This window comes from Pecten maximus, chromosome 16 (genome assembly GCF_902652985.1).
Source record: "Pecten maximus chromosome 16, xPecMax1.1, whole genome shotgun sequence".
Classification (NCBI taxonomy): domain Eukaryota; kingdom Metazoa; phylum Mollusca; class Bivalvia; order Pectinida; family Pectinidae; genus Pecten; species Pecten maximus.
Window position 1 is genome coordinate 19209838 of NC_047030.1, and position 18259 is coordinate 19228096.

At 38.3% G+C, this 18259-nt stretch overlaps 1 protein-coding gene across 1 annotated transcript; it reads right to left on the bottom strand.

Moving 5' to 3' along the window:
* Positions 1-215: 215 nt before the first annotated feature.
* Positions 216-1219, bottom strand: LOC117314710. The gene has a single exon (XM_033868800.1). It carries the CDS (start codon positions 1190-1192, stop codon positions 332-334), a length of 861 nt encoding a protein of 286 aa, XP_033724691.1. The 5' UTR covers positions 1193-1219; the 3' UTR covers positions 216-331.
* Between the last annotated feature and the right edge of the window lie 17040 nt (positions 1220-18259).

The following is an 18259-nucleotide window of genomic DNA, read 5'->3' on the forward strand; positions in this document are numbered from 1 at the left end:
ATATAACACATTATACATTAAGCAGTAGTACTACATTAGCAGTAACATATTGCATTTTTAATAGTTAACATTTTTCAAACATTCTATGTTACATTCTTCAGTTTGAAAAGAACATCATATTCACATAGATATAAAAAAAACATTAGATACATAACAATTTACAAACATGTATAGCACTAGTAATACATTAGCAGTAACATATTGCATTTTTTCATTACACTTGCATAATATAATACAATTTACGTAACATTTCAGAAAAAAAGATATATCTCTCTATCTTTATATGCATGTATCTGTACATGCATGTATATCAAGAACATAGACTCAAAATCTACTCCAGGTGCAGAAGGTGTGAAGCTGCATCAGCATACTCCATCAGGCTCAATGTGTTGTTCTCCAGGCGTTCCTTCAGTTGCGTCAGTCGGCGGTCGATGTTTCTGTACTTCTTGCATCTTGGTCTGGTTGGTCCCCCTGCGTCCTTCTGTATCCTGTCGATCTCGATGCTCGCCTGGATCTCCTGGAACACTCTGATGATTGTGTATATGTTGGGGTGGGAATGACGGACTTTCTTCTTCAGCTTCCCGTGCCAAGCTTCCAGGTTGTTGGTGGTCCGGTGTCCTTTTGTTGCGTAGTGGTTCCAGGTCTGTCGGTCTCCTTCCATCCACTGGGATACAACATAGTCGGTGAAGGGTAGGGTGTCCACGGGTAGGTCAGCATCATCCAGCTCCTCTAGCGCATTAAACCAGACGTCCTCCACTTTATCAAGGGGAACCAAGGGCAATACTGCAGCAAGGCGTACCAGTCTGTTGACGTCATCGTTGTGTCTGTAGAGTTGCTGCAATCCTGTCTGTTGTGCTTTTCTCCATATACACCGAGTGAAGTGGAAAAAGCATCCCTTGACGGTCACTCCGGGGAAAACCTGGTGGATGGCGTTGTGGGCGGCTGCTTCAAAGTCAACAAAAACGGTGGTTGGCTGAAGGGGGAGATTGTATTCGTTCATAGTCATCTTCAGTAGGGTCAGGAAGCGGGTATAGGTCTGCTGGTCCTCCAATGTCTGCATGGATGGTGTAAATCTGGTAGAAAAGCTTGGGGCAGGTGAATAAGGTTCCGTCGCAGTAGAGGGTGTCGGCGTTGGCAAGATCGAACAAATTATTCGTAGTGGCAAAGCTGATGATCCTAGAGTCATCTCCATCATCGAATAAAAGGAAGGATTCCCCGGCGGTCGTCTGGGTCCACATGCCGTCCAAGTCAATGTCGCGTACTGTCGTTGGTAACTTTGGAGTTTGTTTTCGTCTGGCTCTGTAGAGTCTAGTGTGGGCAGAGTAGAAGGTCGGCAGTCGCTGAACTATCCTCTCGCTGTCGTCATCCCATTCGTCGGTCCGGAGCTTGGTCACTTCCTCATTGTAGATGGTTGGTATGGGTGTTATCTCTCTCTCACAGCGGTCTCTAACGGTGGTCATGATCTCTGTAGCAATGACTTTGGCGTGGTCAGGAGGATGGACATGCTGGTGTTGGCCAAATCTGACAGGAATGTCGTTGAGGGTGGCAAGGGTGGCTGGACAACCGCGTACAACACATCTCCAGTATGTTCTCTCCCCACGGTTGTTCTTGACGCTAAACATATAACCGCCATGTGCCAGATTCCGCCCTCCATGTTTGTTCCTAACAAACTTGATCTCCTGTATCTGTGCATTTGCCATGATAGTAGTGGTCTCGGTAGTGGTGGTCTCGGTAGTGGTGGTCTCGGTAGTAGTGGTCTCTGTAGTGGTGGTCTCGGTAGTGGTGGTCTCGGTAGTGGTTGTCTCGGTAGTAGTGGTCTCGGTAGTGGTTGTCTCGGTAGTGGTGGTCTCGGTAGTAGTGGTTGTCTCGGTAGTAGTGGTCTCGGTAGTGATGGTCTCGGTAGTAGTGGTCTCGGTAGTGGTTGTCTCGGTAGTGGTGGTCTCGGTAGTAGTGGTCTCGGTAGTGGTTGTCTCGGTAGTGTTGGTCTCGGTAGTAGTGGTCTCGGTAGTGGTGGTCTCGGTAGTGTTGGTCTCGGTAGTGGTGGTCTCGGTAGTGGTGGTCTCGGTAGTAGAGTTCTTGGTAGTGGTGGTCTCGGTAGTAGTGGTCTCGGTAGTGGTGGTCTCGGTAGTGGTGGTCTCGGTAGTAGTGGTCATGGTAGTAGTGGTCTCGGTAGTGGTGGTCTCGGTAGTGGTGGTCTCAGTAGTGGTGGTCTCGGTAGTGGTGGTCTCGGTAGTAGTGGTGGGTGATAGATGTCTCGGTAGTAGTGGTCTCGGTAGTGGTGGTCTCGGTAGTAGTGGTCTCGGTAGTAGTGGTGGGTGATAGATGTCTCGGTAGTAGTGGTCTCGGTAGTGGTGGTCTCGGTAGTAGTGGTCTCGGTAGTGGTGGTCTCGGTAGTGGTGGTTTCGGTAGTGGTGGTCTCGGTAGTGGTGGTCTCGGTAGTAGTAGTGGTCTCGGTAGTAGTGGTCTCGGTAGTAGTGGTCTCGGTAGTAGTAGTGGTCTCGGTAGTAGTGGTCTCGGTAGTATTGGTCTCGGTAGTGGTGGTCTCGGTAGTGGTTGTCTCGGTAGTGGTGGTCTCGGTAGTAGTGGTCTCGGTAGTAGTGGTCTCGGTAGTAGTGGTCTCGGTAGTAGTGGTCTCGGTAGTGGTGGTCTCGGTAGTAGTGGTCTCGGTAGTAGTGGTCTCGGTAGTAGTGGTCTCGGTAGTAGTGGTCTCGGTAGTAGTGGTCTCGGTAGTATTGGTCTCGGTAGTGGTGGTCTCGGTAGTAGTGGTCTCGGTAGTGGTGGTCTCGGTAGTGGTGGTCTCGGTAGTAGTGGTGGGTAATAGATGTCTCGGTAGTAGTGGTCTCGGTAGTAGTGGTGGGTGATAGATGTCTCGGTAGTAGTGGTATCGGTAGTAGTGGTGGTCTCGGTAGTGGTGGTCTCGGTAGTAGTGGTCTCGGGAGTGGTGGTCTCGGTAGTGGTGGTTTCGGAGGTAGTAGATCTCTCGGTAGTAGTGGTCAGGCTCAGATAATATTATCTGCACATATTTACTCTTGCTAGGATAGCTCGAATATGATACCAATGGGTCAAGATTCAGTCAAATTTATAATGAACTGGCTTGTATTAACAACTCAACATTGTAATTGTAATCAACACAGCTCACCAACAGCTTGGACCAGACACCTCAAATCATCAGCAGCAGCTTGGATCATAATTGACCAATGGTCAACAACATAATAGAGACCGCTAAGCATCAGCAGCAGCTTGGATCATAATTGACCAATGGTCACCTATAATCCTCCACCCTCCCCCCATAGTAATTAATTAACATCAGCTTGGATAACGACCGGAATTCTCTTTACATAAACATAGATAGTAGATAGGTAAACGAAATTTAAATGCTGACATAAATTTTGAATTGTACAACATCAAATGAAAATACATCTTATTACTTTTAATATTAAACATTAATAGCTTTTAAACAATATTATTTTTTTTTCATATAAAGTACTGTATATTTAAATATAAATACTTATAAACAGGTACATTGCGCATCATAAATAACAACAAAATAATAATACTGTAATCAATGTGTATTTTTTCCTATATAAAGTACTGCATAAAATTATACATGTAGCTACTTATATCTTATAGTTCCTTATAGGTATGAGCCATGTAGCACAGGTAACAGAGGTGAAAATCCCAGGTAAATCACAGGTAAAAACAAGGTGAACTACTCTGAAATAGACTATAATCCCTATCACAACATTTTCCCTATATTGTTATTTTAAAAAGTGGGCAAATGGAGATACGTCGTATCATGGGTATATTTAATACGTGTTATGTAGTGTAGTAATTTAGTGTACAGTGCATTATTGTGCTTTGTAGTACAGTGTAGAATATCGAGGTGTCATATGGTGTCGTGTCGTGTCGTTTCGTATAGTGTAGTGTAGTGTAGTGTAGTGAGTGTAGTGTAGTGTAGTGTAGTGCAGTGCAGTGCAGTGCAGTGCAGTGTAGTGTAGTGTAGTGTAGTGTAGGGTTGTGAAACTTACCAATATGTCCGGTTTCGAAGCAGCATTCCAAGCCGAGTGAAGATTGAATTCTACTGGAAACTTCAAACGTATGTATGATGATCGACTTCCTACATTCACTGTATTATCTGACGCGCCATACACTGTTATATACTTGGTCGTATTCCAATCGTTATGAGATACGTTCACACCATAGTTGTTATTTTCAAACGTTAGTACTTCTTTACTTACTCCTCCTGTCGAGCATTCGTCAGTGCGTGGTGCGTGTACTTCAATATTTTCGCTACAGTGTTCCTCCACAAAAGCATACCTTCTACAATAGTTATCAAGTGTTTTGATTGCAATCAACTATCAACAATTTCTTGATTTTACGTTATTGATACTATACAAAAATTGCTATTTGCAATAATGCAACTAATTTGTCCTCTTAAGGTTCACCAAAATCGAAAGCCAAGTTTTTCGTTAAGCATCATTTGGAAAGAGATTTACTGGAATTACGATTTGGTACAAATGTACAGATGATAGGTACACGATACATGTACTTAGAATAATTAAAAACAGTGTAATATTATTTAAAGTCAATTCATCAAATTAATTTATTCATATATTACCTTTGAGAAAATAGATTTTAGTTTTATGTCCATTGTGATTTCGATGACATTAATACGGATTCCAACACCTTTTGTTCACCAACTAACTGTGTATATTTGGCATGCAGTTTTATACTGACATTGCAGCTATTTCTGAATTCGTATCTAACTGTGCCACATAGTTGTGCATTTCTATTACCATTCAAAGCAAATACAATGTATACCATATACTTATTTTTAGTTAATTGTTGCTTGTCTTTGTCATGATCAATGGTTGCTATTGATGATTGTAGAAAAGTTTGAAAATATATATAAAATATATATATATATAAAAAAAAAAATAATCTTACTCTTCTATTGGCGTATCGAGTAGATACACACATCCTACAGGGACTGTCAGTGTTATTTGGACTTGGATTGGGGAACCCTCTGCTACAGTATAGCTGGTCTGATCAGTCTGTAAAACAATAGCAAAAACATTGGAATCCAAGAACCCGGGTGTGAGAGTAGTTTGGCTGGTTGGCATGCTGCTTGCCTAACTTCACTTAAAGGCAAGGGTATTTTCCCATCGTAAACAAGTTTCCTCTCGCAAATGTGTATTTTCTTATCGTATATGATATTTTATCTCTGTAGACGAGTATTTTACCTTCGTAAACGAATCTTTTCTGACCGTAAACAAGATTTTCGCCTCGTTAACAAGTATTTTTCGACCGTATACAAGTGTTCTCCTCGTAAACAGGTTTCCTCTCGCAAATGGGAAATTTCTCGCAGTATACGAGTAACCCCCTGTAAACAAATTTCCCCCAATCGTAAACGAGTAATTTCCAGCCGTAAAAAGTATTTATCCCTCGTAACGAGAATTTCCCTCTCGTGAACGAGTATTTTACGGCAGTAAACGGGTATTTTCTCGTCATATATGAATATTTCATTCTCGTTAACAAGTATTCCCCCCCTGTTAAGTATTTTCTCATTCGTAGATGAGTATTTTCCCATTGTAAACGAGTATCTTCCGGTCGTAAACGAGTATTTTCCAACCGTTAACAGGTATTATCTCGTCGTATACAAATATTTTCCCACTCGTAAATGAGTATTTTCCCCTCGTAAATGAATACTTTCCCGAGTATTTTCCAGCCGTAAACGGGTCTCCTCTCGTCGTATACGAGCATTTTCAACTCAGCAGGTATTCTCTCCCCTCCCCTCCCCCTGCGTGAACAAATATTTTCTCACTCGTAAATGAGTATTTTCCCTTTGTAAACGAATAATTTCCCCGAGTATTTTCCAGCCGTAAACGGATATTTGCGGCAATTGTAAGCGAATGTTTTTGTGTCGTAAACGAGTATTTTTCGGTTGTAGGCGATATTCTCGTCTAAAACGAGTACTTCCTTATTTGCAACGTAATGATGATAATATGAATGTAAATATATATATATTTATTACATAATGCTTTTGATTTCCCTTAAATATACGCATAAGCTATATTTTGAATTATTATACTTATTTTACACTATATAACATATAGACACTAGAGATTATATTTCAACCACATCCTTCAAAAATGCTATTAACCATATTAATAGTCACAAGTGCTATTTACCCGGAATGAGTACATTTATATTTTCGCTGGTTTTTTGCTTCGTTCATTGTGCGTTTTCGAGACCAAGACGAAGCAGACAGTGTTTGTTTACTGAAATCGATAATCTAGATGAGGAAGTGCTGGAGAGGATTTTTTTTCTGAAAAAAAAACAGCGCGAACACACAACGAGTAATAACAACGACAGTTAGCATGCTTAAAGACTATCTTCGGGAAAAATTATTAGGAAAAGTGGAGGAGAAAAAATGGAATGATTTAAATGCTGGTATAAAAAAAACAGTTATTGCATGGGTATTTCTGGTAATAGCACTTTTATTGTCCCCGCTGACATTAACTATTTCCCTCGGCTTCGCCTCGGAAAATAGTTCATGTCTCGGTGGACAACAAAGGTGCTATTTAACTCACACCCATACAATAACTGTATACTGTTAATGATTATGTAATGAAACAAATATATCATTGGTGCCTGTGCAATGGTATACAAATATATCATGCGATAGTCCAGAATATTTGACACGAGGCACTTGTAATCGACCATTGTTCTATTGCACGAGGCAGAAATCTCAATGTTTCAATAGTTCGGCCTCGTGCAATAATACATTGGTTGATTACATGTACAAAGTGTCAATAGTCTGGACTATTGCACAGACACCCTTGCTATATTTGTATAATATATGTCAATTTACTTGTCTGTACTGTCGTTATTACTACATGATCAACTATATATATATTGTCATATATACATACCTTAAAGCCAGCTTCAAATAAATCGCTAGACCTGAATTCACTGAGTATGTTTTCGTCAAGTCCACGAAGGCGAATTTCACATTTAACCTGAAAAGACAATTCCGTGTGCTTTATGAAATCTATTGAAAGCCATAGCATCTACGATATTCACGTGGAAATTATTTGTACAGTTTTCACGGAAACGATTCTCAGGTTGAATAAATATCTTACATTGTTTTTGTTTCCAATGTCATCATCATATATAAGGAGATATTAATGATGGCTTTCCACCAACTCATTATTATCATACCGATTATAATGAGTTATCGGATTTTCAACATTTGTAAATCGCATTTTTGCGTTATATTCAAGGTACAAAAAACTGTCATACTTTTTCCTTATACGTTACACTAAATCAATCAAAACAAGATGATTTGGTGAAGAAATATCGTCGTGTCTACGCGTTAAACATACTCCTGTACATATACCATTGTTTACTTATCGAAACTATACAATCATTGCAAAAAAGTACCAACACAACCTTTACAACTAAGAATATGGTTGATGATATCAGCATCCTTATGGGAGTTGAACATACTCTGGATGTCGCAGTGACAGTCAGACGAAAATTGTTTAGACCTTAATACATTAATCGATATTAATGATCACGATATGTTGCTTTATAAATATAGTCAGAAATATACCAGCATAGCTTACCAGAAAATTCATTCTATAGGTATCCCGCCAGCATGTCTCACTCAGATGAGTCGTGGATAGGTTGGCGTATGGAATCAATGCGTGTGAACAGTTTGTCAATAGGTTTATATTGATGTACCAGTTAACGTCGTATAAAAACAGCCCTGGGTTCATATTATCGTCACTGAATATTATATTGTGTTCAAATTTTATTTCGAGGTTTATAGTATCAGAGTCAGGTAGGCCTACCATTGGTCCTCTTCTTTCCTCCAGCCCAGAGGTTATCGAAACGTTAAAGACCACATCATCTACATCTATAAAAGATTATAAAATACTTGTTAGGAAAAAGTGATACTAGTGTACGAAAGCCAAGCAAAAGCCCTTTCTCTGAAGTGTTTCTACGTTATTTTTAATTTTTTTTTAATGTTTGTAATTTACATCAAATGGTGCCATGAAATAAACAAATATCAGCTAATCAATATAAATTACTTTACTTTAAAACAAATTTCGTAATTACAAGAATTACAGAAATCCTTGTCCTAGATTACTCAACATTTTTGATGTTGTTATTTGGAAGGAAAGAAATTAAATCAAAGGATTGTACGAAAGACAAACAAGATATTAGCACATTTACAAACAAAATTGTCAGTGATGGTTAGGGTCACCATACAGCTGTTTCATTTTTCTAGGACTCGTCAGTGATGGTGAGGACCAAAAGCGTTGATAACAAGGAGAGGACTAACATAGGTGGAAGGAAATGTCAAATAGTGCGATAAATTTCATAATTATTTATAAAAAAGAAAGTCAGGTAAACGTGAATATATCTGTATTTAAAACCGGGTCACTATTCAGATGAAGATTAAATAAGTTGAACTAGAAAGTATCGTTCATTATCTTACACCGCAATGTTATGTGTCCCTTAACCATAATATAGTCATGTCGTACATATCTTGCAAAACATGTGCAGTAACACACGTTACGTATTGAGAAAAACCTATTATACGATGAGTATATTCTTACAGTGATATTGATTGCATTCTTAAGGAGAAATTGATTTTATTCTTCAGGAGCTATTGATTACATTCTTACGGAGACATTGATTGTATTCTTATATAGAAATTGATTGTATTCTTATATAGATATTGATTGTATTCTTATATAGAAATTGATTGTATTCTTATAAAGAAATTGATTGTATTCTTATATAGAAATTGATTGTATTCTTCAGGGGATATTGATTATATTGATTCTATTCTTACAGAGTTCTTACAGAGTAGTTGATTATGTTCTTATAGAGTTCTTACAGACATTGAATGTATTCTTAAAGAGAAATTAATTGAATTCTTACAGAGTTTTTAAAGAGAAAGATTTTGCATTCCTACAGAGATAATGATGGCATTCTTACAGTGATATTGATTGGTTTCGCTAGTTCTATTACTAGAAAGAGTTACATATTAGCATGTGATCAATGCAATCGTTTAGATTTGTTATATATATTTCGTTTGATCAATAGGTTTGGGGCATAGCTTGTAATTTACTTTAGTCTTGATAAAGTGGCAGATTGCGGCAAAAATTCGACAATTTACTGTTCTGTACTGTCGTTATTACTATATGATCAATTATATCGGGTGGAGATTTTGAACAGAGGCGGAATGAATAACGATGATGCAGAGTTCTTAGTTATCACATATATTCCCGTAGTCTCAACAAGACACCCTAAAACAATAGAAACAACCATTATAAGTTCACGGTCGATATTGATATCACAAATACATGCAGATACAACAATACAAAAACTTTGAAAAATTACATGTGATCAAGCTAAGCTACCAGGATAATGATAAAATTACACCATTTCGAATTACATTGATAATTATATTGATTATAAACATCATAAAGACCATGTAAACAATTTGACAATTTTCTAGAATAATAGATAGAGGATATCTAACAGTGTCTTCAGTAATACCAAATATATTTCACGAGTGGGGCTAATATTTTGATATTTTTCACGAGTGCGCAAAAATATCAAAATATTAGCCACACGAGTGAAATATATTTGGTATTACTGAAGACACTGTTAGATATTCTGTTTATTACATTTTTTTTTTATCAACGAAAAACCTACCCCGTATGCTAACTAGGCCTACAGCGATAATTTGTAAACAAAAAATGTAGTTCCCCCTGTCCAGGTGCTGACATATATGTCGGGCTTTCTGATTGGTCAATTATTTTGGTATTTTCTAATAATTAATTTGATTGGTCAAATCAGCAAAAGTGATATTTTTTACTAGTGAAAAATATCACTTTTATAGAATGAATAATTTTTGATATTTCACTGGTAAAAATGTAATAAACTACACTTACTCTTTTAAAAAAACAGGGGCTGAGTCCACGGAATATATAATTTCCGTTTATAACAATGAATCTGAAAGTTAAAGAAGATACCTTATACCATCATAATTTATACAGTAACATATAAAGGAAAAATACTTTAAAGATAATTAATAAGCCACCGAACTGTGCTATGATGGACATACAGCATAAAGTTATAGATATTTATAGATTATTTCCAATATGGCCGTCAGGCGATACATTTAACATACTTTTTTGTTTTGTAGATAAAATTAATACTGAACCTAATGATATTTCATTATTAGGCAAGATATAACTTACTGCAAATTGTACATATATATACAAATACAGTTCCTGATTTAATGAAAAAATTAAACTAAATCAGAGAGACATAGGATTAACATACCTTATAATTGGAGTCTTCAAACTACACTTTCCCGGTGTTCAGACCAGTTCTGTCCCAGTTCTGCATATGCAGGGTGGGCCAGGTGGTCAAAAGTTGGTCACATGGTCACAGGTTAAAGGTACTTATTATGAAGTCAAGGGTCACAAATACAACATATAAACACAAGCACATGGCACATGACATAGACAGTGTCACAGGACAGGACTTTATTACATTTGACATAGACAGTGATAGGACTTTATTACATTTGACATAGACAGTGATAGGACTTTATTACATTTGACATAGACAGTGATAGGACTTTATTACATTTGACATAGACAGTGACAGGACTTGATTACATTTGACACAAGTAACTCACAACCTTACGACTAATTAACAATACTGTACTAATTAGATAAAAGAGATGTGATAAAGCATGCTACATCATCATGATTGATTTAACACAATGCTGTATTTTTTTACAATACAAAAACTTATTAATGTAACCATATCCCCCAGAATTTTCTAAATGAATATTTTGAATTCATACGTATGTAATGATATTTGCATCATGAAGAAATTCTATTGTGCTCAGTCTTTATATTTTTGTCTTACAATAGATCATTTTAAAAATGACGCTGTTATTGATTAATTTGTTGTTGTTAATTACATAAAATTATATACAGTGGTGTCATTTAGTGCATTTCTGTGAGAAGCAGTGAATATACTGTTGGCGATAAAGCATCTTAAAGCATACGTAAGGTGTATGAAGGTTAAATATATGAGACAAAACACAAGTAAATCATATAATTAACCTTTGGGAAAGTGTACATGATATACACGCATTATGTTTTATAAATACAGCTGTACATGGTTGTGAACTACTTAGTGTACAGGAGGATATATCGTTAAACATACGACTTTGGGCACATAGAAAATGAATTTCTGGCCCGCAACATCTCTGTTTACTTTGGTGACAAGATCTTCCAACAGAGTATTGGCATTACCATGAGAACAAAATGTGCCCCTCTTCTGGCCGACTTTGTTTTTAAGCCAGGCTGAACATATTGAAAAGCTTATCAGCACAGGTAATAGAGACCCTACAAACTCCTTAAATTTCACCTATAGGTATGTTAAGGATCCTTAAATAACTCAAACATGTATTGACCATGTCAATCGGATATATCAGGTAGAACTTGAAATCAAGGACACTACAGACTCTTCAACATCGGCCTTTTACCTCGATCTTTAATCACAACACAACCAGCAGGAAGACCTTACATGTTGGCTGTATATTTCAATTTCCAAACTGTTAAGCTGCCAACTTTCGAATGTAATATTCCTGCTTCCCCTTCCACTATCACGAATTCCGTGACAGATGTCGACTACACAGCGATATATTAATACGATCTACATATCATTCGGAAATATTATATTTCCTTATGCGATATGAAGTCATACGCGTTCTGTGCTTGCTGAAATGCTCTGTAACTCCGTTCTCCCTACCGTGGTTCTCATCCTAAGAGTGTGACTGAGTCTGGATTCGACATAGTCTGTTTAGCAGGTAAAGAAGATGACGCTTGCCATTCCAAACACCCGATCTTATATAAATAGCTTAGGAACAAAAAAACAACAACATGACTTGGTGCCCAATGGATGATCCCCATCAGTAAGTCGCCAAGTCAAATATTAAGCTGCTACTAATGCGCCAGGTGGACATCCCTAAATAAAGGATGTCTCCGTGCCCTGGTCGTACACAGCCTTGTAGCGCTTACATAATCAGAGTAACAAATCTTATATTAGGTGATACTTTTGTCCAGTATATAAACAAATATTGTTTTTCAGATTCAGACCATCATCAAATATTGACTACAAACTATTTCTTACTTATACATCGGGGCGTAAATCCAGTTTCTGATGTCTCACCATCTGGACACTCTGTTTCATTTCCTAAAATAATAATAATAAAAAACTGCTCAAACGTTTCCTTCAAATTTCTTTGGCCTCTTTATAGAGTTATTTGAGTATGTTTTCCTTTATTTGAAATCATATTGAAACTCCAAAATCCATTTGTTATTTTCATGAACCATGATATTACATGTATGGTATACAGTGTATCATAAGCTGGTTGTGGCTTGATATCACAGCTTGCTATTTCGTGTAATTGTATTGCATTTTGAATGCATTATGATGCATGACACTTATATAAAATGTATTATATTATATATTACACTAATATTAAAAGGTAATTCACTGGTAATCGCAGTGGATTGATTTCTTTTAGCAAACAAAGGCTAATGTCCACATGTCTCAACAGATAGTAATCCTAAATTACTCTTATCAGTACCATAGCAGGTGTCCCCAGGTCGCGGCAGTAAACAATAAACAGAGTCCTGTGTCTCTTCAGATAGTAGTCGTGAATTACTCTTATCAACGCAACAACCATTGTCCCAAGGACTCGTCAGATAGCATTCGCGAAATACTACCAAGATACTACCAAAGCAATAGCCAAAGTCTCCTGGAAGTCTCGTCAGATAGTAGTCAGGAAGTATTCTTATAAAAAAAATAGCCATTATCTCATGGAGGTCTCGTCAGATAGTATTAGTCAAATACTCTTACCAAAGCAATAGCCAAGGTCTCCTAGAGGTGTCGTCAGATGTAATCAGGAATTATTCTTACCAAAGTAATAGCCTCCTGGATGTGTCGTCAAATAGTATTCGTGAAATACACTTACCAAAACAATAGCCAAAGTCCCCTGGTTGTCTCGTCAGATAGTATTCGTGAAATACACTTACCAAAACAATAGCCAAAGTCCCCTGGTTGTCTCGTCAGATAGTATTCGTGAAATACACTTACCAAAACAATAGCCATAGTCTCCTGGAGGTGTCGTCAGATAGTAGACATAAAAGGAACCACAGTTTTTCACTTGAACTGTCGACCATGTAGGATAGCAGTCTGAGAACACACCGACAGCACACATCTTCACATTTTTAGTCTCTCCGGTATTTGGTAATGCTACAAAAATAATATCAAATAAGTAAAACAACATAAGACATATCAGATTTAAGTCGTCAATTCTTGTTTTTGCAGAACCCTTAAGCACCAAAAAGCATGCCTGATCTGAAATTAATAAAAAACAAGTTATCAATTAAACTAATTCAAAAATTTAACACAATATCAATGGGACGTTTTAATAAAACAACTAAACACAATATTAGTGGGGCGTTTTGACCCAGCAATTACACACAATATCAGAATCAGCCCATGGAATATTTTCAAAGGACAATGTTGAATTTGCTTCAGAGTTAGCCTAGGTAGTGGAACGAATTGATAACATGATCACATGAATCATTTGTAACAAGTTTCCGTAAAACAAGATGGAGCTGTAGTCCTTCTTAAGCGTGGATATTGCACATTTATGCAAGATGAACTTGATTTTGCAGGGCAACAAATTTCTGAAACGGGAAAGCGAACCTAGAAACCTAAGTCAGTGCCATCAAAGAATCTCCTATTCAAAAACACGTGAAAGAGCTACAAGTTTCCTTAGGAATGTTGAATAACTGCTTTTGATGCTAACCACACAGCAATACTGCTGTAGTGGCATTACATGCTTTGGTGTTTGAAAATACTGAATGGAAATGGTAGGAATAGAAGTGTGAAGCGTTTAAACAAGAACCTTTTACCCTCATATGCTTCACTGCATACTATGATCCAAAGAGAAAAATGTGACGCCAGCCCATTTAGTTTGGGTGCGGTACTCTCTCATACAATGGCTTGAAGCTGATGAAAATGATCATCGCATACGCATCCAAAGATTAGCATCAGCTGAAAATCTACTCTCAATCTGATAAGGACCAGGGAGCAATGATCGTAAATATTGGATGGAATTTACCATGTTAGGGACAATCAAATAGGACAGAGCCATTCCATCTATGGCTTCGGCGGATTTACAGCGTTGGGCAATTTTACTCACAGCATAGTACGACCTTTGCTATCATCCAAAATCACCAAATGCGAATGTTGGTTGTCTCAGTTGGCTTTTAATGAGTAAGAGAGTGGGAGGAGGGACTAGTGGTGGAACAAGTCAGCTAACTCAAGTGAATTGTGATCAGATTAAGGGCTTGACTGGAACTCACCAACCATTACAGGAAGTTCTGGAGAACGTTAACAATAGTTTGAGGAGGAACCTTCAGATGTATTACCCTCGTAAACCTTAGTTGAGCTCGCACATTGAAATTAAACTCTTCGGAAAACGCGTGGTTGTCCCAAAGCCAGGGCTAAAGACACTGTTAGATAAGTAACATGGAAAACATCCGGAAATAGTCACAACGACGTGCTACATTTGAAAGTATCGACTCTGATATAGAAAGATAGAACTATATATCAATCGATACAACAGAAAATACCGACAGGACAAAACCGTACTTCTTAATTAATATCTATAAAATCAGGGCACAATATGAACAAATCCCATAGAGAATATCGGCATAATAACGAAACTAAATCAAAATCTATTTCAACTTTATTGACATAGAAAAAGCCAATACTAATAGGAATATACGTCAGGCAAAACCTATCTAAGTGTTTTCCTTACGGTGTCAACAGGTGGTAAGAAAAACATACAAATATATAGGGATTGGACGGTGTTTTTATTATGTTCATACCACCGTAAACGCAATAAAAACACCGTTCAATGCATATATTTACATCAAACAAATCGTTGAAATAACTTACGAAGACAATAAATGTATGGATGTGTTACGACGTTGGTAGCTACGCAGCCGTGGTTGCTAATGTCATAAAGTTCAAGTGAATCTAAGTAAAGACACAATTCAAAATTTTGTTTAATATATTTGACTTTTTCAATTAATTGATTAATTCCCAGTCAACAATTTCCGTCTCGGATTAACTATGGTTGTCAAACACAGTGGGTATTGACACAGCTTTAGTAGTGACGTATCGAATCTCCAGATTAGTTTTTGAGAAAATACTAACTTGGCATTAGCTTTTTGTAAAGAGATCATCGGGTAACAGGAGAAAACGTTAGAATTGCGCCGATCAGTCCTTTGAAAATGGCGCCGCTTAGTTGAAGTTCCGGTAACGTCACAAAGAGAGGTTATAATTATGTTACCGATTCCCGCGCTGATTACTCCGCTGAGCTCCTTTTCAATGCGTTCATGCTAATTCTAACGCACTCAGATTTTAATAATCTGAAGAAGGGAGAGATATAAAATATATATTAACTAAATTGCCCAAAGCCAATTCAAGGTATACTGTTTACTTCTACATCATAGTCGTCAAGCAGGGGAATTTAACTCAGTATATAGCATAATGGGGAACAATATGATATTGGCTCCGTTTAGCGTTGAATGACATTTAAACTATGTCCGAAATATCTCTATATACTGTATGATTTTTTTTTTTATATTTTAGATTAAAATAAATGTATGCTGCTCTGTCACTATAGGATATCTTAATATGGGGGGAAAAGCATTTGCAGATTGATAATTTCAAAATTCCTGCATTATATTTAATTCTAAATGAATTTAATTCGACAGGTTTGAATATATCAACGATTTGGATTATAATAAGCATACTTACTGTCCTTCATCCACACTGGATATTTCGTTCCACATGTTCCCAAATTAGGGGCCGTTAGAGGGATGGTACCGCCAGCACCCGACACTGATCGATACCAATCTGTATCTAAAAGAGCATCATTTTGGTAAATACTCCCGGCGGTGACGGCAGTAGAACGCCATTTATCGTCCAATAGGTGGTGATTCAACTCAGGACAAGGGTCGGTTTGTCCTGGAAACAATGAAAAAAACAAATTAAATCATATCCAAAATATTTATCATAATATTTCGTAATGTTTTTATTTGTTTAATAAGGATGATTTTATTCTTTACACTGATACCAACCATGTGTCGAAAAAATCAGAAAGGAAAGCCAAAACCAACAGCTATGAAACATCCTTGGTGTAAGCGTCAGCGCACACTAACCGTGTATCGAACGGGGTACATATTTAACTACCTTGATGACGCAATGTTTGAACATATTGGTCAATATTCGTGGTTCTGCTTTAAGTGTTATTCATAAATTGCAAGGAAAAAAACAAAAAAAAAAGAAGAAGAAAGCATTTCACTTGTATGACAACCAGTAAGTAGTCGTTTGAATGCGAATCGACACATTCGAATGACATCATCATAAAAAAGTCCGACACTCTCTGACATAGGCCATGGAGAAGGCGATATAACACAGGCCGTAAAGAAGAATATCTAACTCTGGCCGTGGGAACGACGACCGAAATTAGGCCAAAGAGAAATCGATATTACATATAATATAATATATAACAGGCCATGGATAAAGTCTACTAACACATGTCAGATACAAATGTAGAAGGCGATAAAACATATGCCATAAAGAAGGCGATCTGACACAGGCCATGGTGAAGACAATATACTACAGTCCAAGAAGAAGGCGATATAACACAGGTCGTGGAGAAGGCGAACTAATACAGGCCATGGAGAAGGTGAACTATCACAGGCCGTGGATAAGGCGATAAAACACAGGCCGTAGAGAAGGTGATCTCACACAGACCGTAGATAAGGCGATATAACACAGGCCATGGCTAATTTGAACTAACACAGGCCGTAGAGAAGGCGAACTAATACAGGCCATGGATAAGGCGATATAGCACAGGCCGTAGAGAAGGCGAACTAATACAGACCGTGGAGAAGGTGAACTAACACAGGCCGTCGTGAAGGCGATATAACACAGGTCATGGAGAAGGCGAAATAATACAGACCGTGGAGAAGGTGAACTAACACAGGCCGTCGTGGAGGCAATATAACACAGGCCGTAGAGAAGGCGAACTGATACAGGCCATGGAGAAGGTGATCTAACACAGGCCGTGGAGAAGGTGATCTTACACAGACCGTGAAGAAGGTGGACTAATACAGGCCGTGGAGAAGGCGATATAACACAGGCCGTAGAGAAGGTGAATTAACATAGGCCATGGAGAAGGTGATCTAACACGGGCCATGGAGAAGGCGATATAACACAGGCCATAGAGAAGGCGAACTAATACAGGCCGCGGAGAAGGCGACCTAACAAAGGCCGTGGAGAAGTTGATATAACACAAACCGTGGAGAAGGTGAACTAACACAGGCCGTAGATAAGGCGAATTAACACAGACCGTGGAATAGGTGATCTAACACAGGCCAAGGAGAAGGCGAACTAAAGCTGGTCGTGGAGAAGGTGATATAACACAGGCCGTAGAATAGGTGATCTATCACAGGCCAAGGAGAAGGTGAACTAACACAGGCCAAGGAGAAGGCGAACTAATACAGGCCATGGATAAGGCGATATAGCACAGGCCGTAGAGAAGGCGAACTAATACAGACCGTGGAGAAGGTGAACTAACACAGGCCGTCGTGAAGGCGATATAACACAGGTCATGGAGAAGGCGAAATAATACAGACCGTGGAGAAGGTGAACTAACACAGGCCGTCGTGGAGGCAATATAACACAGGCCGTAGAGAAGGCGAACTGATACAGGCCATGGAGAAGGTGATCTAACACAGGCCGTGGAGAAGGTGATCTTACACAGACCGTGAAGAAGGTGGACTAATACAGGCCGTGGAGAAGGCGATATAACACAGGCCGTAGAGAAGGTGAATTAACATAGGCCATGGAGAAGGTGATCTAACACGGGCCATGGAGAAGGCGATATAACACAGGCCATAGAGAAGGCGAACTAATACAGGCCGCGGAGAAGGCGACCTAACAAAGGCCGTGGAGAAGTTGATATAACACAAACCGTGGAGAAGGTGAACTAACACAGGCCGAAGATAAGGCGAATTAACACAGACCGTGGAATAGGTGATCTAACACAGGCCAA

What these genes read in the sequence shown, in the direction of transcription:
- LOC117314710 (XM_033868800.1), bottom strand. Translation starts at nt 1,192, where the DNA reads ATGGAGATGACTCTAGGATCATCAGCTTTGCCACTACGAATAATTTGT.